Source organism: Sminthopsis crassicaudata, chromosome 3, assembly GCF_048593235.1.
Source record: "Sminthopsis crassicaudata isolate SCR6 chromosome 3, ASM4859323v1, whole genome shotgun sequence".
Lineage (NCBI taxonomy): Eukaryota > Metazoa > Chordata > Mammalia > Dasyuromorphia > Dasyuridae > Sminthopsis > Sminthopsis crassicaudata.
Window position 1 is genome coordinate 331,503,945 of NC_133619.1, and position 26,861 is coordinate 331,530,805.

General features: G+C 37.9%; 1 protein-coding gene across 1 annotated transcript in view; it reads left to right on the forward strand.

The window, feature by feature from the left end:
• Nucleotides 1-610: 610 nt before the first annotated feature.
• Nucleotides 611-26,861, forward strand: part of PDIA5 (protein disulfide isomerase family A member 5) — a 187,375-nt gene continuing 161,124 nt past the window's right edge. Inside the window, exon 1 of the mRNA XM_074301401.1 lies at nt 611-877. Within this exon, the coding sequence (XP_074157502.1) occupies nt 626-877 (252 nt within the window). The 5' untranslated portion in view covers nt 611-625. The remainder of the gene's footprint in view (nt 878-26,861) is intronic.

Consider the following 26,861-nt stretch of genomic DNA (forward strand, 5'->3'; position numbering starts at 1 on the left):
GACTGAGCGCGGGGCCTAAACTCAAAAGGATGTGATTTCAAATCCTTCCTCCGGCACTTACAAGCCCTAACCGTCTGCCTGACTCGGTTTATCTGTAAAATGAAGATAATTACCTCACAGAATTATTCTGAAGATCAAAAAAGAACCTATGTAAAGTGCTTTAGCTACATATATGCTAGTGGTAATGAAGATGGTGAGGAGGAGGAGGGTGATGATGGGGAGGAGGAAGAGGAGGAGGGTGATGAGGAGGAAGAGGAGGAGGAGGGTGATGATGATGATGAAGAAGGTGATGAAGAGGAGGAGGGAGAGGAGTGATGAGGAGGAGGAGGAGAGCGAGGAGGAGGAGAAGAGCAAGGAAGAGGAGGAGGAGGAGAAGGAAAAAGAGGAGGAGGAGGAGGAGGAGGAGGCTTCCACGTCTTGATCAATGAAAAATTGGAGGGGCTGGACTTTAAGTTTCTTTCCAGTTCTGAGGTCTAGGTTGCTGAGGCACAGCAAGGTAAAAGGATTGTCTACATTGTACTTAGCGGGTAAAACAGGTCCCTGACCAGAAGTCAAGGCAGGGAGCGTTAAGAAGAGAATCTGATCCCGTTTCTCTGACTGGCCCTCAGAAACTACAACTCCCAGGATGCAGCTCTCCCGTGTCCCCGCCTCCGGGTCGCCTTGCCCAGCGCAGTGCGCATGCTTCTCCAGACGTGGCACCGGGAACTTCGAGGGCTCCGGGGGCGGGGCCGAGGGCAGCGGCCGCGGCCGTTGGAGGAGCGGGAGCCGGAGCCGGGCCGGGGCCGGGCGGGCACCTGGCAGGCTGGCGGAGCGGGCGGCGGCGATGGGTCGGGCCGGCCAGGGGTGTCGCTCCGGGCTGCTGCTGCTGGCGTTGCTGGTGAGGCTGGGCGGGGGCCGGGCCGGGAGAGAATCGGGCGCGCCGCGGGCTGCGCCTGGGGCGCGGGGCAGGACTGACGGAGCTGGGGCGCAGCGGCGCGGGCCGCCTGGGGCCGGCTGTGCACGCCCGGGAGCGCGGCGCGGGCTGCAGTGAGTGCCCGAGAGCGAGGGGGCGGGGCCCCTCCCCCTTCGCGCCCTCCCGTTCCTAGGTGCTGCCTCTTGCACCTGTGCATGTGCGCCCCGGCGAGAAGGGAAGCGTGGGGGCGGCGGTCACCCACCAGGCAGTCCAATCTCAGAAAACACGTGATGCGCGCTTTCTGTACCTGAGGTTTCCTGCTTCCAGTGACGGCGCTGTCCCCTTGCCCCCACGCCCGGACCGTGCACCCAGAGGCCAGCCCCTTCGGAGGCTGCAGCCGCCCCTGCCTGGAGGTCACTGTCGGCGGCCGCAAAGCTGGACTCGGTTCCCCCAGCCTGAGCTAGGAGTCAAGTTTGTTTAGTAGCGGGAGGAGCCCCCTCCCCGGGGTGGCCTAGGGTGTGCTCCCTCCACGCCCGGTCTCTCCTCCGCCTCGGGGAGGCTGAGCGGATGGGTCCGAGAGTCTGTGGCCTCTCCTCTTCCTGCAGCCTCCCTCCCCCGGGGCCTCCGCCCTAGAGCCGCCTTTTCGGCTGGGGGATGGCCACAGTTCTGTGCTTTTGGGGGGGGGGGCAGCATCTCCGTGGGAAGGGACTGACAAAGTCCAGGCGTCTCCCCATTACTCCCCGCCCTTCTGAGATGAGCTCTGAATCGATCCCTGTTTCTGAGTGACTTAAAGATAACTTCGAAGGGAAGGGAGGCTGGGGGGGAGGGGTAGTCAGTGTCTGCTATTTGTAAGGCTCTACTACCTCTGAGGTAACAGCCGTGCTCACCCCTAGATCAGTAAACAGAGGCGTGGAGCAGCCGAGCAAACAGTGACTTAGAGGGCTCTAGAAAGTCTGAGGAGGAGCAAGCGGACCCAGGATAGCCGCACGGAGAAGGGGGGCCTGGGGACATGGATGGGACCGCTGGCATCCATGTGGGAGGGCACCACGGGGCACAGCTGAGGGCCTTCCTTGATTTACTTTTGTTTCTCTTTTCTGGGGGTGAGAAAGGAAAAAAAAAAAACAAAAACTCCCGTACTTAGTAGCCGTTCTCTTCACTTGAACGTACCTGGGACGTGGATTTAGAACGCACCTGTTCCCCTAAGCACAGTCTGGAAAGCCGGGCGCTACGCTAATAATGTAGTCAGTGAGAACTTTTGCTTCTGTTTGGGACCCCTGTAGGGTTTGAGAATACTGTAGGAAGGAAATCAGAGACCTGCCGGTGGATGGAAGGCTGAGGAATGATTGCTCCTGCCAAGCTTTCCCTCCTTCCTGAGGGAAGGAACAGATTTCATCTCTTGCCTTGAGCCACATCTGGCAGCAGTCTTGTCTTGTCTTCCCCTTCCCCTTCCCCTTCCCCTTCCCCTTCCTCATTCCCCTTCCCTTTCCTTTCCTGTTTATTTGGTGTTTTTTTTTTCTCTTTTTTTCTTTTATTAGTTTTTATTTACCAGATACATATGCATGGGTAATTTTTCAACATTGACCCTTGCACTCACTTCTGTTTCAACTTCCCCCCCCTTCCCTCCACCCCCTCCCCCAGATGGCAGGTAGTCCAATACATGTTAAATATGTTAAATACAATATATGTATACATATTTATACAGTTATCTTGTTGCACAAGAGAGATCAGATTGAGAAAAAGATAAAAATAACCTGAGAAGAAAAGACAACAATGGAAGCAAACAATAATAGAAAAAGTGGAAATAATAGCAAAACTTTTAAAATTGTAAGTGGGTGTTTGTGGTTAGGACTTTTCATGGAAAAAATAATAACTTAGAATTCTGGGAGGCACATCATCTATGTGTATGTATATCACATACATAATATATTTGTTATCCCTAAAATTAAGAAGTTTACCTAACAAGCAGAGTTCCATCTCCACTAGCCTGGGCTTTAAAAAAGGGGAACAAGCAGATAATGAAGGTGAAGGCAAATTTGTTTTTCTTTTCTAGAAAACTGGGAGGGGTCACTGTACATTTATATACTATGAACATGAAGGTTGGGTTCCTTTATTTCTTTCAACAAATAGTTATTGAGCATAGCATTGTGTTAAGTTCTGTGAGGAATGCATAAAAATATGTTTTATGATTCTATCAGGTCTCAAGGAGTCAAGATTGTACACAAGAAGCTAAATACCTCTTTAAGAGATATCATAAAGTGTTATAGAAAGATTGACTTAAAACTGTTTGACTTGAATATGAATAGTTACCCTATTGTGTTGCATGAATTCTCCCTCCTTTCTTTATTTCTGGGAATGTTTCTTCCTCTTAACTATTTCTTAGCTATTTCTGCCACTCTCTTTCCCTTAGGTACCCTAATCTGTGTATCAACCTCTTAAATTGAAACCCAACTTGCTCTGGCCTATTTCTTTCTCTGGCTACTAACTAGCAGTGTGACTGTAGGATTTGGAGTTAGTGGACCTAGATTGGAATCCTCTGTGAACTGGTGATTCGTCAGTTAACCTTTCCAGGCCTCCAGTTTTTCTATATAAAACGAGGGAATTGATGTTTAGCAGAGTTTCTTAAACTTTTTCTACTCGTGACCCCTTTTAGCCCAAGAAATTTTTATGTGACCCCAGGTGTGTAGGCAAATAAAATAGTTATACAAATGAAACATTTTCTCATAACAAATTATAATTTCTCGATCTCCACATTCAGTTACAAAGCCCCATGTGGGATTGCAATCCATAGTTTAAGAAGCTTGGCTCTAGATAATCTTTAAGATTCCATTTCTAGATCTCATCAGTCTTTTTCTTCTTTCCCTGTTCTTTTCCCCTTCCTGCCCTCATCCCTCTCTTCTCTAACTAACTTACTTTGCAGCCCCTCTCTCCTCTGAATTCAGAGCTAACCTCTCTGTGGGACCATTCATTTTCTTTTCTTTCATACTCACCCTGCTAGCTGAACTATTCCCACTTCCTTTTCCCCTCTTTTCTCCCTCAGCTGACTTGTTTGTTCAGTTCCTTACTTTTTAAACCAAGCCATCTCATCTCCCTGTGCACTACCTCCCCCTTTCCTCAATTCCTCCTGTTTGTTTAAAGGAGGAATATCCACTCCTCAGCTATCAGAATTTTCCTCTGTCATGCTTATCTTCCCCCATGGGAACCAGGATACTGTCTTGAAGCTAGGAAAGTTCCTTTTCCCTTTGCTTGGTGTGTCCTGCCTTGTGTAGGAATGGGGGAATGGACTGGATTTGATCCTGTTGTGAAATGAAACCCCTATCCATTTTCCCAAACATTTTTTATGATTTTGCTAAACTGTGAGTTAAGTGAGGCTTTTGAGACTGAATCAAAAACTGACCACTTAGTATTTTTGTTTCAATGGGAAAATATGTTCTAGTATTAAACATCTGACTGAAAAACAAATCTTTGAAACAACAACTCACTCTGTTAGTAGGTTGGAAATGACCTATGGATGATTTAGCATCAATTATATGAGATCATTATATATGAGATTGAAGAAGAACCTTGTGGTTATTTAGTCTGACTCCTTCATTGTGAAGGGGCGGGTGACTATACAGGTAGTAAATGAGAGAGTTCAGATTTGAGCTCAGGTGCTCTGTCCATTGGAACCCCACTGAAAATGTATTCAACTTTGGACTCTCTCATTTACTACTTGACCAATGAAGCATTACAGACAACTCCTTTGAATTCAGTGGAAGGAGAGATTGTTGTGGTCTAAATGTTCTGGGAGGATTTTTTTCTTGAACTAGGTCTTGATAGGTATAGTTTGGTCAGATAGAGAAAGAAGAGTGTGCTGTGGAAGTCAATATGATGTGAGCAAGGAAACATAGCAATGTGCATCACTTTGCAAGGAGGGAAATGAATAGATCAGCATGGCTGGAGTAGAGATTCATTTATGGAATGGGGGGTTTGCAAGGTAGATTTTAAGATGAAAGAGACTATCTGATAGCTCTTTTATTGTACAGAATGAGAAATTGAGACCCAGAGAGATTGTGGTTTTTCCATGGTCACATTATGTCAGAGATAAAATTTGAACTCAGATCCTCTGACTCTTAAATCCTATAAATCCTTTCCATTCTTTCATGTTGCCTCTTCCCTTCTGTTATTCAGAAGTTGATTAAGAGTTCCCTTCTTTATCATCTTTCTCCCTTTGCTAACTTTTCTTTTGACCATACTCTATTTACATAAAGTGTGGAGATAGCAAAAGGTAATTGTTTTAATAATTTAGTTTTTGATGGAAAGAAGTTTGAAATGAATAGCCAAAATCATTTTACCTAAGGAAAGTCCTGCTATTAAGTTAGAAATATGCAGATTCTTCCAATAATCATACATAAAGTTAGTTTATGGACGATCTTTAATGGCAAGCTAAAGATTTTAAGTTTTAGGGTTTGTTTGTTTGTTTTTTTAACGTTTTTGTAATAGTTAAAGCTTAAGGTGATGATGACCTTTGGGATGGGGACAGTGAGAATGGAAAGGAGAAGTGGATCTGGGAAGGTTACAAAGAAAGACGCAGTAGGACTTAGTGAATAGTAGTTGAGGAAAGAGAGCAATCATATGAATATGAAGTCTGAATGACTGAGAGAGTAATGCTACCATTGCCAGTCAGAAGAAAGAATTTGGCTGAGTCACCCAAATGCATACGGAACCTGATGTTAGCTAGGGAAAGAATTTTAATGTAGTTCAGAGACGCTTAATGATTTTTCTTGAATTTTAGAATATCTGACTACATTTTATGCCCTCCTGACTAATCGCTACCCTCCCCTGTAGGAGACTGCCCAGACTATTTTGACTATGACATTTATTGCCATACTTATCACCAGATGAAATATTTCTGCTCTTGAGAGGAAGAGAGCAGAAAGTTCGAGTGAGTCTGATTGCAGTCTGAGAAGTCTAAAGATCTTTGTCATCCTGAATGTGGTCTGGCCCTCACCCTAGCAAGTAAACAGTGCTTACTGGCATCTCTTTTATTCTTGGCCAAGGAGGGAGGTGCGGGTGTGAAATGAGCCTTAATGTTGGAGATTCTGCTTCCCACTTCCTTGGCCTCTGTCCTTTGATCTTGACTCCCTACTTTAAATAATCCTGTGTCTTGAAGTCAGCATGGCTTAGTGGATCATTGGCATCAGTACTGCCAGATTTAAGTCAGGCCTCAAGACGTGAGCAGTGTGACCCTGGCCAAGTCACTTAACCTTTGTTTGTTAGTTTCCTCAATTCTAAAATGATGGATTGGGCTTGATGGCTTCTGAGCTCCCTTTCAGCTTTAAATCTGTTCTGTGACTCTTCTTACTTACCAAGTGAAGATACTCTACAAAGTCATTATATATATCTGCCAGCTGTTATTATCATTGAGCCTTTATGTTAATAGGACTATCATGCCTATAGTGGGCCCAGGCCTGCCATTGACTCCCTAGTGCTGTACGGTCATGTTCAAGGTTTCATGAATTACATTTTTCATGAATTACATTCAGGGCAATCTTCAGTTTTCACCCAGCCCACCTTCTCACTTCCTGCACCTTGTGATGCAACCAAATTATAGTATTTTGGCTGGCTCCCAGGACCCCTTCCCTTCTAACACACACTGCAGTCCTTTATTCCTAGGCTCCCTTTACTTAGAATGTCTTCCCTTTCCATCTTTATCCATTAAGTTATTCTTTGTTGGCTTTTTCTGATCTCCTTGAATAACAAAAACTCTTTAAAATCTTTCTCTCTTTTTTTCCATGTGTCTCTGTCTCTCTCTCTGTCTCTGTCTCTCTCTCTCTGTCTCTCTCTCTCTGTCTCTCTCTCTCTCTCTCTCTCTCACACACACACACCCTTCCTCACACAGGTAACATTTGGTTTTGCCTCTAATACACTTGTGTATACATTATTGTACTTTATATTTATCTTTGTCTTAAACCCTTTACAAGACTTTTGGGAGTATGGACCATTTCTTGGCTAAACTATATGTCTCTTACTACCTGGCCCAGGAATATTGAATGAATCTAGAGTCAATATCTGTAAAGGGAAGTCGGAGAGATGAATATTGTAGGTATTACTGCTTTCCTTGAATGATTATTTTCCTAATGTTTCTCAGAACATGAAACAGCAGAAAGGTCTTCTTCATCACCTCCATTTCACTTATTTGGGGGAGGAAGTAATGATTTTACTCCATGACTTTAAAAATTTTAGTGATGCTCTTTTTAAAAAACATCATTGGCACTTCTCACTAACTTTCTCCCTCTCAAAGTAGAGCTCAATATTGTAACAAATAAGTTCAATAACGAAAAACAGATCTACATATTGTCTACATTGAAAACATATGCTTTATTCCATATCCCTAATCTGTAGATTTATTTTATATCCTGAAACTTGTGTAGTTATTAATGGTTTCAATTAATTTTTGTTATACCTCTGATCTTTCCACTAACAGTCTCTTGAAGTCATTATTGGTTACTGTCTTGATCACAATTTTGAAGTCCTTTAGTGTTATTTTCCTTTACATTATTGTTGTTATCCTGTAAATTGCTTTCCTAGTTTGGCAGTTCATATAGGTCTCTTTGAATTGTTCATATTTGTCATTTCTTATAACACAACAATATTCCATTTTCCACAGTTTGTCCATTCATTTCCCAATTGATAAAGCCTCACTTTATTTCCAGTTCTTTGATACAACAAAAAGTGGTGCTGTAAATATTTTCACATATATGGGACTTCCCCCTGTCTTTTCCTTCCTTGTACAATATATCTATCAGTGGTAACATTGGGTCAAAGGTTATGGATAATTTAGTGACCTTATTTTTTGAAAATTCCAAATTGTTTTCCAGTGTGGCATCCATGCCCATCTCACATTTCATTTCATGGCTGAGTTGGCTGAATGACATAGAAGTAGACAGTACCAAATGAAGTAGAAAGTTTCCAGGCTTCTTAGATTGGTAGGATTTGAGACTTTAGATTCTGGTGTGCTAATTTGATTTAGGTTTGGGGGTGGAATGTTTTAGAGGAGAAACAAAAACAATAAGCCTAACTTCAGTCTGGAATGATTACCTAATAAGGCTCAGTGCTTTCTTAGTTCCTAATGATTGGTTAGAATAAGAACCTATTCTTATAAGGGGTGGGAGTGAGGAGAGGAAAATAATGGGGGTACAGACAGTGATACCTCTGTAGACTTTTGCTTCAAAATTTCATCAGCCAGTCTGGCAAATAAACTCAAACAAAATCCACACAAACTATTTCCTGTAATGGGTGGGAACTTTACTTTTCAGTGCTCTGCTAGATTGAAACAGGGAGGAGAGGCAGAAATGCCAACCAGTTGTATATTCAAAGACTTAATTCTTTTAACCTCTGTCATCCTTCTCAGGCTGACTTTTTCTTCTTTCTGAGGTATTAGTCTGACCACCCTGCTTTTAACAGGGCTTCTTCCTATGTCGTTCCCCAACCACTTGTAAATGTTTGAAATTGGAAAGAATATACAAATTCAGACTAAGCATAGGATTCTAAAAGCTGGGGCATGAGAATGAGATGACTTTTTATACATTTTTGTACATACATTTCTATATTTCTACCCTAGTTTCCTCTTCCTTGTGAAGTCCTTCGAGTTCACTAATTATGCAGGCTCCCTGATCTCAGCTGCATGTGGAACAGATGTCTTTATTGAGCTGATTGTGATGGCATCTCCGCCTGATTCCAGAGAGGTGCCAGCTCATTTACAACTTGCCAGAGTACAGGGAATTGATATAATCTTACCCTAGGGAATAATATTCTCCCTTTGGCACCGGCAACTCCTCTTATCCTCAAGAAGGGGAATATTAACGACTGTCTTTGTTTAAGGCTCAGTAGTTTTTAAAAGGTATTGATATAGTCTGGGCTGCTTTGATCCAGAGCCATCCCACAACTGGAGTCAAGTGGAACTCAAGTATGGAGAGGAGAACAGCTTTATTGCTGAGGCACCTAATTATATCTGGCCTAATACTGGACATTGCACAAGAATACATATGTGAACTCAGTCACTTTTCTACCACTTTGAAGATGCTCAGCCAGTCATACACATACATAGGACATATAGATAGACTAACACTAGAATTATAATTTTTTTTACCTCATCTATAGCTCATGGATAAAAGAATATATGGAGTTTGGGGGGAAAGGGGAAGGGACAAGGGTGAGCCAGTTAGTATTGAAAATCTGATCCTTGTTTAAGCAGAATGGCATAGTGGGAAAGAACTGGATACAGTGACAGGATCTGGGTTTAAATCCAAGCCCTGACTTTAATGAGTGCTATATCTATGGGCTGAGTAGACTGGTTGGAACGGTTTCTTCATCTTGTCAAATGAAAATAATAGTATTTTCATTTTTACTTAGAAATGACTTTCTTGCCTTTAAAGCTCTATATATTATGCTATTATTAGACTAGGGGATGTTGAACAAGCCCTGAGCAAACAAAAAACATTTTTTTTTTTTTAACTAGCAGCATCATTTTTATTTGGATAGTTAGGTGTCACAATGGATAAAGTGCTGGTCCTGGAATCATAAAGACTCATCCTCATGAGTTCAAATCTGGACTCAGACATTTCCTAGCTATGTGGCCCTGGGTAAGTCACTTCACCCTGTCTGCCTCATGGCAAACTACTCCATTATCTTTGTTAAGAAAACACCAAATGGGGTCATGAAGAGTTGAACATGATTGAACAATATTATTTTTACTTGAAAGCAAACTACTTGGACCATATCTACTTCTCTCTTGTTAAGAAATGGTTGTAAATTTCCCAACATTAAAAAGCTTCATTGGTTTCTACTTAGTCTTTTGTTTTCATTTTTTTTTCCTCTGGAAGAGTTTTAGGAATAGCAATGGTCATAGGCTTTATTGCTGGAAAGGACCTTGGAGATCAGCTACCCTTATTTTCCAGATGAAAAAAAAGATGCTTGATTTGGAACTATGCCCAAAAAGTTATCAAACTGTGCATACCCTTTGATCCAGCAGTGCTACTACTGGGCTTATATCCCAAAGAAATACTAAAGAGGGAAAAGGGACCTGTGTGTGCCAAAATGTTTGTAGCAGCTCTTTTCGTAGTGGCTAGAAACTGGAAGATGGATGGATGTCCATCAATTGGAGAATGGTTGGGTAAATTATGGTATATGAAGGTTATGGAATATTATTGCTCTGTAAGAAATGACCAGCAGGATGAATTCAGAAAGGCTTGGAGAGACTTGGATGAACTGATGCTGAGTGAAATGAGCAGAACCAGGAGATCACTATACACTTCAACAATAATACTGTATGAGGATGTATTCTGATGGAAGTGGATATCTTCAACATAAAGAAGATCCAACTCACTTCCAGCTGATCAGTGATGAACAGAAACTACTACACCCAGAGAAGGAACACTGGGAATTGAATGTAAATTGTTAGCACTACTGTCTATCTACCTAGGTTACTTATACCTTTGAAATCCAATACTTAACGTGCAACAAGAAAATTGGATTTACACACATATATTGTATCTAGGTTATACTGTAACTCATTTAACATGTATAGGATTGTCTGTCATCTAGGGGAGGGAGTAGAGGAGGGAGGGGAAAATTTGGAAAAATGAATACAAGGGATAATGTTATAAAAAAATTACTCATGCATATATATACTGTCAAAAATTTATAATTATAAAATTAATTAAAAAAAAGAAAAAAGAAAAAAATGATGCTTGGAAAGATTTAAACATTTGCCCCAAACCCCACAGTACTAAGCCTTCAAACCCAAGACTCCCACTCTGATATTAGGTGAACATGCTATACTTGAAACTGGTGGCAAAATTGTCCATCATGCTTCTTCTCAGTGTTCTTTCATGTTTGAGAGTAACAATAGTGCTAGTAGTCATATTTGTTTTTGTTATTGTTCCAGGTTTGATAATTAGGAATGGGGATGGAGACTCAGTAACTGGGAAAAAGTCATGCTTAATGCTGTTTTGTACCAAATTCACATTTGATGGGATAATAACTAATTGAAATAGTAAGGGATTAAGTATCTTAGGTCACTGGGGAATACTGGGATGTCAGCTGTCTTATGAACCTGCTGACTTTCTCTACACTGGATCCTAATGTATTGTTGGATTTCAATGGATATTGTGAAATAATATAACCAACGTAACACATTTTGGCATCCTGGATCTGATACATTTGTCAGAAGTCCAAGGAATCAGCTCTTGTTTCTGCCTTGGCATGGGGGGACTTAAGTTTCTAAACCACTAATAACTTTACTATTCTAAATTTTGGGTTAAAGGGATTGGAATTATGGTTCTAAAACCAAAGACCTATTTTCATAACTCCCCAGATCAGTAATCTGGTTAACCATTTATTTTCTTATATCCTTGTCAAAAACTAGAGCATTTATGTATTTAAACATTATCAGGAATACAAAAAAACCACTGTATTGAACCAGATACAGAGGAAGAGTTGCTTTTAAAAGGACAGAAACCAAAGACAGGTCTCATCCTAAATTTGTTGAATGTGTCAAGTGGGTATAAAATGAAATGAGTATAGGGGCTTTTATATCTTCATCCTAATCAATGATAAAAATATTAAACAACTGTAGACCTAACAGATCCTTCGGACAGATGCAAAAAATGTTGTAAAGTGAATGAGAAAGGATTGGTTAGGATTTGAGATTGTCTTGAAGGCAATCATGGAAGCCAAGGGGTAGAATCAAAGAGGGAAATCCTTTCACATATAGGGAATAGTGAAAACACAGATTTGGGAGAAGGCTGGTTTTGCTAGATCACAGAATGTGTTTTTTGTTGTTCAGTTGTTTCAGGCATGTATGACTCTCTGTGATACTGTTTGGGGTTTTCTTGGCAAAGATACTGGAGTGTTTTGCCATTTCTTGTTCCGATTTGTTTTATAGATGAGAAATTTAGGCAGAGTTAAGTGACTTGCCCAGGATCACATAGCTCAAATTTGAACTCAGGATCTCCCTGATTCCAGGCTTGGTGCTCCATCCATTGTACTACACAGTTGCCTTTTACCAAATAATATGATAATATTATGTATTATCTGTTTACTATTGTAGCTCTTCTATAGAATGTAAGCTGCTTTAGGCTGATACTGATTATTAATTTTGATTTTCTGTACTCCAGTGTCTAGCATACTACAATACAAAGAATGAGTACTTAATATTTGTTTGTGGCATTGCACTAGATATCTTCCAAGCTGAGATGAGGTCAATAAGGACTTCTTTGGTTGTGGTCATTCAAGCAGTTGCAAATTCACATAAGTACTATTCTCTAGACTTCATCTCACCCTCTTTTTCACAAGAATGGTATGAATTTTTACTTTTTCACATATTTTTGCTATATATTCATGTAAACAATCTATGGTATTTCCCTGATCTACCAGCTAATGAACTTGTCCAAAAAAAAAAAAAGTTAATTTGACATGATCTGTTCTTGATGAAGCCAGGCTTGCTCATTGTGATCATGATATCTTTTTCTAGGTGCTCAATATGTTTTAATAATGTATTTCAGAATTTTGCCAGGAATGGAAGTCAAGCTCACTGACCTACATATTGCACATTCTATTGTCTTGTCTTTTTTTGGGTGGGTGGGTGGGGAATTCAGGACATCTGCCCTTTTTTAATCCTGTGGTACCTTTTCAGAGATTGTTGAAATAAGCTCAGCTATCACAATTTTTTTTTATTCTTTCAGCATCCTAGCATGTATTTCATCCATCCCTGGAGACTTCAGTTTATCAAGAGCAACTAGATCTTCTCTTAATATCTCCCTATTTATCTTAAATATCTTATGTCTTTTATTAAACTTTCTCGCTTTTTAAAAAAAATATTAACTTTTTATTTTCAAAATATATGCACAGATAGTTTTCAACACAAAACCTTGTGTTCCAGATTTTTCTTCCTTCCTTCCCCCATCCCCTTCCCTGGACAGCAAGCAATCCAGCATATATTAAACATGTACAAATCTTCTGTACATATTAACTCACATTTACCCACATTAACCCACCCGCTGCACACAAAAAAATCAGATCGGAAAGGAAATAAAAAATAAGCAAACAATAACAAAAAAGGTGAAAATACTATGTTGTGATCCACAGTCAGCCCCTACAGTCTTCCTTCTGGATGCAGGTGGCCCTTTCCATCACAAGTCCACTGGAATTGGCCTGAATCATGTCATTGTTGTAAAGATGCTCTCATTTTTAAAAAAAGATTTTTTCTTGTTACTTCCCGTTTTTACACCAGCTATTTTTACTAATCCCCTTGATTTCTTCCTTCATCATCTTCCTTTCTCCCCTTCTTCCCCATTGAATTCTTCCTATATAGTAAAGAAAAAATTTAATCAAGGCCATATAAGATGTGTATCCCATATCCACAGCCCCTACTTGTCCATTGAGAGGAAAGAGGTCACATTTGATCAAAATTTCTATTTCCTTTTTTCTTAAATATCTTTCAGTTCTAAAAAGTGTGCCTGACTCAATTGAAGATTCCCCTCTTTTTTATGAGCCTGGCTATCATTTCTTTTCCAATATCATCTTTTAGGAATTCTCAATATATAGTTTACAGCAGCTTTCATGGAACACTTAAAATAATTCCACACATTACTGCCTCTATCTTCAGTGTTGTAGTTAATTAGCCTCACAGTTTACAATCATTTTTAAGTGAGGGCAGAGATATTTTATAACACAAGATGGGAGGGGGGAGGGAAGATACATTACAATTCATTCTGAAAGGTGAGCAGAATAATCATATTCCCAAACAACTATTCCAGTTTTTATTCCTTCATCAAAATTATTTGGACATCTATACCCTATGTAAAATATAACTGCTTGGTGGGGGAACAACATTTCATGATGGCTAGCAGGTGACCTTGATGAGTGACACAGACAGTACTGTGCAATAGTGATCGAACTGGAAATTGATTCTGGTGGGGCAAGCAGAATGGGAGGAGCCCAGTGATCAGGTTGTGAGTGTCCAAGTAAACAGAGGAAGGAGGGCATTTGAAAGAAAGCTCAATCATTGGAAGTTGCACTTAAAGACTGAATAGGCTCAGATAGTGAGAAGCAACAAAGACATTTCCAACAGGAGGAATGATGAGAGGTGGGCAAAGGTGTGAATACAGATTCAAACAAAATGTTTAGGGATGCTCAGTAGATAAGGTTTTTTTTAGGGAAAAGGCTCTGAACCTGTTTGGTGGCATAGTCCCCTTTAACAGTGTGGTGAACTCTTAAGAATCTCTTCTCAAGCAAGGTTTTTTAATACAGAAAATAAAACATCATTCAAAGGAATCCAACTGTGTAGAAATAGTTATTATTATTATTATTATTATTTTAAGTTCACAGACACCAGGTTAAGGACCTTTGCTTTAGAAGATTAGTGATAGGAAAGGTTGGAAAGGTAAGTTGGAAGTAAAATGAAAGGCAGCTTTGAGTGAGTTCAGCCTTAAAACACCATATTAATGTGAATTTTTATTATGGAGGGTGTTGATGCATTTTTACATATTTAACATGTATTAGACTACCTGCCATCTAGGGGAGGGGGGTGGAAGGAAGGAGGGAAAAATTTGGAACAGAAGGTTTTGCAGGATTAGTGTTGAAAAATTACCCATGCATATGTTTTGTAAATAAAAAACTTTAATAATTTTTTTAAAAGGAAAATAGAGGATGTTGAATGCCAATTTGAGGAGCTTGAACTATTCCTTAGGTAATGAGGAACTATTGAGGGTTTTTGAGTAGGCCAAGTGACATTATCCTAGTGATTTTAGGCTCATCCACCTGATTCCTATAAGAAGAATAGAATGGTAGGATGGAAGATTGGAGAGAGGGAGACAAGTTAGGAAGCTGTTGTATTAGGATGAGGTTAATGGCCCTGTGGATGGAAAGGAAGGGACAAGTCTTAAGACACATTATCATAGAAAAATTGATAGGATTTGTGGGAATTGCAAGAGGGAAGAATCAAAGGTAGCCTAATTGTTTTTTCTACTTTGGTGAATTGGAAAATGATGTCACATGGAAAAAGTAGGAGGAGGAAGAAACTAGTGATCAGATTGTGATTATCCTAAGTGTATAAGTAAACTGTTAGAAAAAAGGTGATATTTGTTTATAGATTTTGATAGTTTTTTCAGCATCAATTACTGTCCCAGCAGTTGCAACTGTGGTATTTGGTCCCATACTTAGCTCTGTCTATCATATTCTCATTCATGGTTTCTAATGGTCTGAAATTTAATGTTTCCTAAGTTTGACTCATTCCTGAGAAAGTTTCTTAGAATTCAAATGAGCATATTCTCCAACTAGGGTAGTGCACTCACCGAAAACTTTATTTACCTTTGGGGAATATAAAATAAACTCTAATGTTGGAAACATTCATACTAAAATCTTGTTTGTTTTTCTTAAAAGTTGTTATTTAGCGCTTTCTATACTATTCCTTTGTATAGAATTTGTGTTTGGTTCACATTAAGAACAACTCTGGAAGTAAACTAGTATGAATGAGTGGAAGTTACAGGAATTAGTTTCATTTAAGAAAAACCCTTGTTGAAGTACCAGCTAACAGTCCAGTAGTGGAGCAAAGAAGTGTGACAAAGAGTTATCTTTAAAGGATGTTCAAGAAGAGATTTCTAACGTGAGTTGATCTAGATGACTTCTAATACTATATCCAATTGAGAAGATATTTGAAACTAAAGGAACCTTCCTGATTCCTAGAATTCAAGGGATTAAGTGTTTTGGAAAAGACTGCTCAGCAGCCTTTTATTTCCTCCAGTATATTTACTATCTTTTGGAGCAGCTAAATAGCCATGTAGATAGAGCATTAGAGTCAGAAAGATTCATTTACATCAGTTCAAATCTAGGCTCAAAGACTTACTGGCTGTGTAACCCTAGGCATTTAACCCTTTGGTTCCTTATATGTAAAATGAACTGGAGAAGGAAATGGAAACTATCTTGATCAAGAATATTCCAATTGTGGTTATGGAGAGTCATACGTGACTGAAACATGACAGAAAAACAAAATATTGTGTCTTTACTTTTGGTAATCTCAGGAATTCTCCTGATGTATAATATAAATTTGTGGTTTTAATCATAGGCACAGTGGTTAAGGAAGGGAAAAGGAATAAGCAGTTTTGTTTTTTAAATGTACCAGGCATTGTGCTAAGTGCTTTATAAATTTTATCTCATATGATACTCACAGTATCATATGTGAAGTACAAGCACTTACTTTTACAGTTGAGAAAAGTGAGGTAAACAGAGGTTAAGTGGCTGCCCAGGGTGTCATAGAGCTAGTAAGTGACTGAGTCTGAATTTGAACTCAGATCTTCCCGACTACATGCATAGGGCTCTATCCGTTGCATGGCTTACTTTAGACCCAGATAGGCCATCACTCAATACATTAACCTGTAATTTTTATCTCAAAAATAATTGGCTTATGTTTGTAATAGCATGTAAATTAATGGCTTGTAGACTACAGTACATTTGAGTAGAACTCCATAGTAGGAAATGAGGAAGATACAAAGTTTAAAGGTGTTTATAGTCAGAAGAATAAGAAACTAGCACTGATAACTTTAATATACACACAGAATTGTATATTATGACATGAGTAAATGCATTAATTTCTTATGAAACACAATTCTGGGTTAGATGTGAAGGGTGGCAAGGCCCAGGGGAAGTCTTACTGAAGTAGGTGGTGTTTAAATTGGACTTAAAAGGATGCTAGAGATTTAGCAGGTTGTGAGAAAAAGGGTATTCTCCACAGAGACATCGCTGAGCAGAGCTGAAAGGTGATAGAAGCAGTTTAGTTAGGCCAGTGTCTAACGTATGTGTAGGGGAAGGACAGGGAAAAGGGCAGAAAGGTAATATAATGACAGCCTTTGGAGGCCGGGAGAGAAGTGTCGACAGTCCTCACCAGGGAGTCCCTGGACAGGCTTGGAGCCGAGCGTGACAGGACCAGATGGGTGTCTGAGAAAGATTGCTCTGGCAGTGGCCCACAGGATCAAGTGAGTTTCTGGAAGTGGACACCTTTAGGCCCTGTTAATGGCTATGGGACTAGACAGATTGGGGCAGCAGTGAAAATCTGTACAGGAACAGTGGGAATTGAAATGAGAATCAAGATGGAAGATGTGAATGGAGGGAGAATGGACAGGATCTGCCCCTCCTTTAAGTTCTCAGGGTTTTAAGCCTGGATTACTGAGAGAATGGTTGATTTTGTCAGCTGAAAAAAAAGAAGCTTGGAAGAGTTTCAGATTTAGGATAGAATGTCATGAAGTTAGTTTTGGAAAGGTTGAGTGTGACTTGTCAATAGTGCATTCACAGCAAGATGTATGACAGGAAGCTGGCAATGGGGGGCTGTAATTTAGGAGAAAGATTGAGGTTGGAAAGATAGATGTCAGAATTATTTGTAGTTAGAGGTAATAATTAAAGCTATAGGAGCCAATAAAATCATTGGGATGGGAGGAGCATAGAGAGAAGAAATCAGAGTTTTGGGGGACAATTACATTAAAGAGTTAGAAGATGGATGGTAATGTAATAAAGGATATTAATAAAGAAGAGGTCAGACAGTATGAGGAGAACCAGGAGAAAGCAAGGTTATGGATGAAGCTTCTCTTAGGAGGAAAGGGGTCGTCATCAGTGTAGAAGGATTCAGAGATAAAGGAGGTGGGAATCTTAGAAACCACCTGCCAATTGAGCATTAAGGAGATACTGGCTTTCAATTTCATAAAGTATGATGTCAGAAACCAGATTCCAAGGAGTAAAGGAATGAAGTATAAACAGTTAGTGTGATGGTGGTTTTTTTTTTTTTTTAATTTAGTACTGAAAGGAAGAAGAGATAGAGGATGAAAATGAATTCTAGTCAAATGAGGATTTCTTTTAAGGATGGAGAAAATATGGACCATATTTAAAGATAACGGAAGAAAGAACCAATAGAGAAGAGGGAGAAGGGGATTAATCTGTGCCCAGAGGAGAGGTTAGGAAGTAAAGGCACAAATGGAAAAGTTGACTTTGGTAAGGAGAAGGAAACCTCTCATTCCTTGAAAAGAAAAATAAGGATAAAAAAAGACTTGAAGAAGATAAGGGAGCTCAAATCAGATTATCTCAGTATTAGTAAAATAGACTCAGATTTAAAATCATTTCTGGAGAGAAAGAAGGTCGGGGTGAGTTCCAGACTTCAAGAGAAAAAAAAAAGATTTGGAACAGGAACTGTGGGTAGTGTGATAGGAAGTTAAATACTGGGATCCTCACACCTATCAAGTTGCTAACCTAATAGAACAGGAAAAAAGATAAATATTGGATGTCATGTAGATAAACTGGAACACCATTGTTCTGTTGGTGGAGTTACAAACTGATCTAGCTATTCTGGAGAGCAGTTTGAAACTATGCCTAAATGGCTATAAAACTGAATATTCTCTCTGATTCAGCAATACCACTACTAGGTCTATATCCCAAAGAAATTAAAAAAGCAGGAGGTATGGTGGGGGAAGGACCTAGTTACACAAAAATACTTATAAGAATGCTTTTTTTTTGTGGTTACAAAAATTTGGAAATTGAAGAGACATCCATTAATTGAGGAATGGCTCAAATTATACACACACACACATACACACACACACACACACACACACACACACACACACACATATATATACACATATGTATATACATCATTTATGGAATTGTTATGGAATGTTATTGTTCTGTAAGAAATGATGAGCAGAGTGATTTCAGAAAATCCTAGAAAGACTTACACAAACTGATCCAAAGTGGAGTGAGCAGAATCAGGAGAACATTATACATAGTAATAGAAATGTACAGGGAATAACTTAGCTTTTCTTAGCAATAAGATGATCCAAGACAATCTCAAAGGATTCATGATGAAAAATGCTCTCTATCTCTAGAGAAAGAACTGATGGAGACTGAATGCAGATCAAAACATACTATTTTCACTTTTTGGTTCAAGTTTTCCACATAATGATTAATATGGAAATATGTTTTACAAGATTGCACATATATAACCTATATTAGATTGCTTACTGTCTCAGGGCAGAGGGGAAAATGGAAATTCTTAGAATTTGGAATTCAATATTTTAAAGGACAAACATTAAAAATTGTTTTTACATGTAATGGGGGAGGAAAGAACATTTTATTCAATGAAAATATAAATACTTTGGTCAGTAACTTGCCCAGAGAAGTATTTTCCCTTTTTGTCTGCACCACTTCTTTTATATAACTATATAGGGTACAAGTGTTAATTACATCCTTAATACTCTCCTACCACATCTGTGAGCTCTAAACTCTATTAGCATTTTTAAAATTTTCACAGCATAGATATCTGTTCATTACACTCACCAACTTCTAAAAGGAGCTATGCTCTTAGCTTTTTTTTTTTTTTTTTTTTTTTTTTTTTAAATTTTGAAACTATCAAGTGAAACATGGGTTAAACACAGTGCAGTAGGGTTTTTTTCATAGCTCCTAATCTCCAAAACACACATATATTGTGTTTGTTCTTCCAGGTAGAAGAGTAAAGACCAACATACTTTCCCTCCCCCACTCAGTTTCCTAACCACTTAATTTAGGTCTTCACATCATCCTGCTGTAGCAGGCTTCTCTTACATAATTCAATATCTCTGGTTAGCTGATCTGAATTGAATAGCAAATCCATAATGATAGATTGCTAGACCACTTAATAGAATGTTATGTGAGATTGGGTGATTGAGAATGAAGAAATCACACTATCTGCATTTTTCTCCCTAGTTGATATAAAAAACTGTTTAAGTATATTAGTATGTTTGGTCTGTTAGTGCACATGTTTCTTATTCAAAAGAAGAGGGAAGGAGGAAGAGAGAGGAGGGTGGGTAGGATGGGTGGAGAAAAATTAGTGAGAATGGATAGGGAGAAGAAAAAAATCTCCTAGACTGAAAATTTTGAATCAGTTACTGTGGTTAATTTTTCATTTTAGTCATGATCTGAATAGATGGATTATATTCTTTCTGATGTTTGTCAATTATTAAAACCCAAGTGGATTTCAGTGTCTCTCCTCAAGTCATAGAATTCTCAGCTGTTCTTCAGTGAAAAATAGACCATTGACAGAAAGCTCCTCCTCATCTCTCATCCATCTTCCCCACTATCTCTTCTTTTACTCTTTTTTTTTCCCCCAAAGGATCTGGTGGGCCATCTCCTTGCCAAGATTAATCCCCTAGTGTCATCCCTGCTTTCTTTCGTCCTTTGTCTCTTTCTAATGGCTCATTTCCTGATGCCTACAAATATTCCTTGTCTACCCCCACCCTTAAAAAGCTCTTCCTTGATCTGCCATCCCTCTAGCTGTTGTCTTCTCTTTCATTTCCCACTTTCTCACATATATACACAAATACATACATATAACATACACATATATCCTATGTTTACAATTATTTTACTGTAAGAATAAGAACTCATCCTGGGTTGGTTTAAGGAATTTCAGGGACTCACTTTCTCTGCAGCCTACACTTTTAGAGGGTTGTCTTTGGCGGTTGAAATGTTGTCCAAGGTGACAAAATTAGTATAAATTAAACACAGATATTGAACCCAGGTCTTCTTAGGTTTTCAGTTACCTAGCTCTTTAATTAAGGTGCCATGTTGCCTCTCAGTTTAATAGAAAATTATGAAATACATAGGAGAGATCAGTCATATGAGATTCTGGGAGTCCAGAAAAGTATTACTTTTATTTGAGCTTAATAGAAAAAACTTCATGGAGGAGTTCATAGTTGAGGGCAATCTTAAAGGAGTCTATTATATTATTCTAGGTGAAGGCTGATAAAGGTCTACAGTGGGTGTCATTGGGAACAGAAAGGAGATGGGAAAATGTAAAAAATTGATGGGACTTGGCAGCAGTTCAGATATGAGTGAGTGCTAGGGAAAGAGTCTAACATAACTCAGGTTTCATGATTGAGTGACTGGGAATATGGTTGATATTATAAAGAGAAAAAGGGAAATCAGGAGGTGGAGCAGGTTTTAGGTGGAACTTGTTAAGTTTAAAGACACCTTGGGACTTTAGGGTGAAATTTTACCTAAAGCATTTAGAAATAGTACATCAACTCTGAAGAGAACTTGGGCTGATAGTGAAGATTTGATCATCATCAACAGCAATTGCTATAAACAAATTGTAATTCCATGTTAAGGACTGATCTCTTTATTTCTTTTCTGTCATTTTTAGACTGAGTCAGTACTTTTCGTGTCAGAATTCTAGGTACAGTTGTGATGCGTATACTGGGGTCTGATGTTGGTATCCTCTATGGTCTGGCACTGACACTGGTGAAAACATTTATTTGCTTCTGGAAATAATACATTTTTATCATTTTTATTTAAAGTTTTGAGTTCCTAATTCTCTCTCCCCCTATTTTCCCTTCCTCTTCCAGAGATGATAAGCAGTTATAGGTTATACATGTGCATTTATGTAAAACATTTCCATGAGAGTAATTTTGTAAAAAAGACTTAAATTTAAAAAAAGGTAAAGAAAAAATAGCTTGCTTCAATTTGTATTCAATATCAGTTCTTTCTCTGGAAGTGGATAGCATGCTTCATCATTAGTCCTTTGGAATTATCTTGAATTATTGTATTGGTAAGATTAGCTAAGGCATTCACAATTCTTCTTTGAACAATGTTGTTGTTACTGTGTACGATGTTCTCCTGGTGTTATTCATTTCACTTTGCATCAATTCATGAATTTCCAGGTTTTTCTGAAATCAGCTGGAAATGATATTAATCATAGATAGCACAGGGGGAAATCTGTACTCCCTAGCAGTATGTAGCTTTAGTGGAATGTTTTATAGGTCTCAGCCCAGTGATCAGCCATCTCAGGCCTAAATGTAAAGCAGAAGGCTGGTAAGTAGAAAAAAAACAATTATTGGAGGTCAGGAGTTTGCATGGTAATAAAAGGGATTTTTACCCCCTTTTATACCTTCAAGAGTCAATTGATGTGAAATATAAAGAAGCTGTCAAATAGTAAGAACAATAGTGATTGGCTTTGGAAGAACTTTTAAAAATACTGCCCTTTTCCTCATCAAAAAATAACGGAGTCAGGTGTATCATTAGCAGCATTACTGTTACTCTTGTAAATACTTTAGATAACTGGATTGTGAATTTTGATGAATATAAGAATAGTATAGTGTGTATTCAGGAATGCTACAGTCACATTTTGGAAAGAAATGTGTTTAAAAGCTGTCTTGGGGGGAAAAAAAAGAATGTTAAGTCACTCTAATGACTTTCCATAAGGGAGGGGAAAGTAAATTCTCTTCATTTGGCCTTCTTTGTTACTGCTTATTTAAGGATTTACTTGAAGCTTAGAATCATGGGTTTCCTTCCTTCCATTTGTGGACAGAGGATTATCTATCAGGAAAAACCAACGTTTCTACTTCTTTATCTGGATTCCTGCTACTTCTCCAGAAGATCTTGGCTTCACCATTTTCACTTTCTCCCTCTGTTGGCTAATTTTTTTCTCATTTCTTATATATGTTCAGGTCTCTTATTTAAAAAAATATATTGGGGGAAAAAAACCAAAAACTTTTGTTTGATCTTAACTTTTAGCTGTCTGTCATCCAATTTCCTCCTTTTCATGACCAAACTCCTCAGTACTGATACTTCCACTTTCCATCTCTAAATCTTTTCTCAGGCCTCTCTAATCTTATGAACCCTGAAATTTTCTTAAAGTCACTAATTACTTCTGACACATTTAATGAATTTTATCATTCTGCTTCTAAGTTATTTGACATTGTTAATTAACAACTTTTTAAAATATATTATTTGTTACTTATATACTTTTTGTTGCTTATATATTTTTTGTTACTGGCAAGCAGTAACAAGTACATTTTTATATACAAAGAATTGAAAAAGAGGATTTCATTTGACACCACTAATTTCTGTAGCAACTTGTTTATTTTTTAAAAATACTATGCAATAAATTGAACATGTTGCTCATCAAGCTGTCCTTTGTCTTCCTATCAATTTTTTGATGATCATTCCCTTTTTGGCTTTACTATCATCACCCCACCACTCTTAATTCTCCTTCTTACTAAAAAAGATTTTTTTTAAAACCTCCCTTCTAATAAATAAACATAATCAAACAAACTGATCCACAGTAGCCATGTCCTAAAATGTTTTATTATTTACCTTGAGTTCCATCACTATATTTAAGGACCATTCCTTTGGAATTACAGTTAGACTATGATCAGAATTGTAAGTCTTTCAGAGTTGTTTCTCTTTATAATATGATAGTGACTGTATAAATTATTCTTCTTGTTCCGCTCACTTTATTCCACATTATTTAATTCAAATGAAATCATCCTTTTTACTGTTTCTCACATAATAGTAATACTCCATTACATTCACATACCATTCTCCAATTTATGATTATCTTCTTCATTTCCAATGAAGTAGCGCTTTTTTATAACATTTTTATACATGTAGGTTCTATTCCTCTTTCTGTTATCTCTTTAGGTGATGTAGGTCAAAAGTTGTATGCAAAGTATTATGGCTTTGAGACACCATTGGTCTTTTTTCTTTCTTATCATCTTTACCAACCTACTAAGTATGAGGTGGAATTTGAATAATTTATGTTTCTTTAATTCCTGGTGATTTGAAGAATTATTTTATATCTGTTGATTTGTTTTTAGTGTGGAAAAAGTTAATTATGAAGGAAAGAAGAAAGTCAAGGAAGAGTGTTGGAAAGATGAAGAATGTAGTTCCACCCTCAAGAACTAGAGTAGGCTTGGATTTTTCCCCTGAGAAGGATTGTTATTATTATTATTACCTGTTATGATTATTGAGAAGTGACTCTTGTTCTTATATATTTTAAATCAATTTTTTGTCAAATCAAATCTCAGCTGTTAGCCCTTTATCAGAGAAACTTTCTATAATGATTTTTTTTCCTGGATAACTTTCCCTTTTAATTTTAACTGCATTGATTTTATTTGTGCAGAAGCATTTCATTTTTATGCTGTCAAGTTTATCTATTTTTTTTCTTGTCATCCTCTACACCTTGTTTGGTTATAAATTCTTCAGATATTAATAATTGTAAAAGTTACCCCCTTTGCTGCTCCTCTGATTTATTCATAACAAGACCTTTTATATTTAGATCATGTATCCACTTGGAGCTTATGTTGGTGTGTGATAGTGATGTTGTGTTTTTTCTAAGTCTAAAGTCTACCAGGCTGCTTTCTAGTTTTGTTAGCAGTTTTTTTTCCTCCAAATAATAAAGGAGTCCTCGTCCTAGTAGTTGGGGTTTCTGGATTTAGCAAACACACTATTATGTTTATTTGCTTCCAGTTCCTGTGTATCTACTCTTTTCCAAAGATCAACTTTAAAATTTTTTAACTACAAGTAAATACCTTTGTTGATTATTGCTCTGTAAGATAGTATAAATCTATTGTTTTCTACTTTTTTCACTATCTCCTTTGAGATTCTTGACAGTTTTTAGATGAATTTTGTTGTTTTTTTCTAACTACAGAGTAACCCTTTGATATTTTGGATGTAACCCTGTAAATTAATTAAATGGACATATTTATTATATTAGTTCAGCCCAATCATCAGAACTTAATATCTCTCCATTGTCTGAAGAATTATTAATTAAGTATACTGAACATCTCCTGTCAGAAAGATGGTGAACTCAAGATATAGAATAAAACATTCATTTTGACATGTGTAATATAGGAGTTTGTTTTGCTTGATATGCATATTAACCATAAGCTTTGTTATGGTTTTCTTTTTTCAATAATTGATATAAGAGGAGGAAATAGAAGGGAAGTAGGAATGATATTGTCCCCACCTCCTCAAAAAAAGAAAGGAAAAAAAAGTCATTGAAATATTTTTTTAATTACTTAGAAGAAATCAGAAGGAAGGCAAAAAAAAAAAAGAACCATAGGCTAATAGGATAGCTTTGAGAGTTTGTGATGAATTTTAGGTTTTTAGGATTGAGTTAATTAGGTTTCATTTACATTTTAATCTCTTTTTCAGAAATTTTTTGTTTTCTTGTCAATAAAGGACTTTAAAATATTTCTGCTTTTCTGTATTTATGAGCCATTTGTCATTTGGGACAAGGTTTTTTTTTTTTTTTTTTTTAATATATGCCCTGTATAGGTGAGAATAGGATTACCTTCCTATATTTAACTTTTAAAGGTTCTGTGTAGGACCTTAATTTCTTTCCAGTTTGTCTTTTTGTTAGATTTGTCTAAGTTTGAAAGAGGTACCCTGGGATCCTCAATTATTTTTGTTTTATTTTTCCATATAATTTGATGAATTTTTCTACAAATATTTAGATTCTGTTAAATTCAATGCATATATAATCTCTTCTATGTTAGTTTTTACTCTTGCTTTATTTGTTTCATGATTGGTAACCTTTTTAAAATTTACTTGAGGTATGATTAATTCTACCCCAGGCTCTCATTTTAACTTTGTGGAAAATTTTATATTTCAACAACATATATATTATTGAATTTTGCTTTCTAATATTTTATCTATTCTTTCCTAACAGTGCCTTTTTTTGGCTTCCATACATGACATTATAGTTTACATGATTGTCTGTGTTTTCCTCTATTTTCTTATCTAGTTCCTTTTCCATCTTCTTCTCCATAATTATGGCTACCCTCTAACATTCAGTTCCCAGCTTTTTGCTTTTTCTCTCTGCCTTCACAGGCTTGGAGAACTCAGGCCTTCAGATGTCACCTATGATGATGGTTCTCAAATCTTAACATTTCTGTATCTATGTCCTAGTTCAATGTGTTCATAAGCTTGTCACCATTTCTTCTCCCTACAAACCTCCCCTATCCTTCCAAAAAAACAAACAAACCCTGACTTTCCCCATCCCCCTGGAGGAAAACAAAACAAACAAACAAAAAAAACCCATCCTGTCTCCAAAATCTCCATTTTATTAGCTAAGGAGCCTCAGCTTTTTCCCTTTTTCAGCTCTTTCTCTCCTTAATTATTTAAAATCAATCTGGCAGCAAGCCTAGTTCATTACTTCAACATGTTTCCAAGGTTTTGGTCTTTATTCTTCATTTCCACAGTTTTTGCTCTATATGTGTTACTTATGTCTAAGTTACCATACAGCCTCTTTGCCAATCTCTTCTTCCTCAAATAGAGTTTTCGTTCATGCTGTTCTTCCCCTATTTAAGAATCAACAGTCAATCAGTTACCTCCTATATTAAATTCAGACCCCATATCTAGCTTTCAAGTCCTTTCATAAATTTGACCCTATCCTGCTTATCATTTAACTTACTTTCCTACTGTTGTTCAACATAACCCCTCTATCTCAGCCAGAGCAATCTTGTTGCCTGGGCTTGTACCAGGATAATTGCTTCCTCTTTGCTTTTGCTCATATTGCCTCCTTCCCTTGTAATGCTCTTCCCTGTCAATTGGAAAACTACTTTCTACTTTCCTCCCTCCTTCCTTCCCTTCCTTTCTTCCTTTTTTTTTTTTTTTTTTTTTTTTTTTTTTTTTTTTTGTCGTTTAGAGCCTTTTTCAACCCTTCCTCCCCTCCCTAATTTGGTTGTTGTTGGAATCCTGATTGACTAGATTGAAATGTAAATAGCAATCATTTCTGTTTTGTCCAGAAATCTTGAGGGTTTTTCCCTCCCAAGATTTATTTTTTTAGTTAGTTAGTTTTTAGGTTTTGGTTTGTTTGTTTTGGACTAGGAGATTCATTGCCTCAATTTCTGCTAGCCTTAATTACCGAATGGGTGTGGCCTCAATCAAACTGAGGCCTGTTGAAGACCTTAGCTTAGAAAGGCTGAGGTCTCCCACTGTATCCTGGGCTATCCCCAGTTTTGATCTATATCCTGCCATTGGACCCAGATGGCTCTGGAGGGGAAAGTAAGGCTGGTGACCTTCCTGCCTTCGATCCAATTCACTTGCATGTCATGACATCCCCTCCCCAATCTCTTGGTCCCTTTGAGAGTGAAGGACAAACAACAACAGTAGGTATTCAAACCAT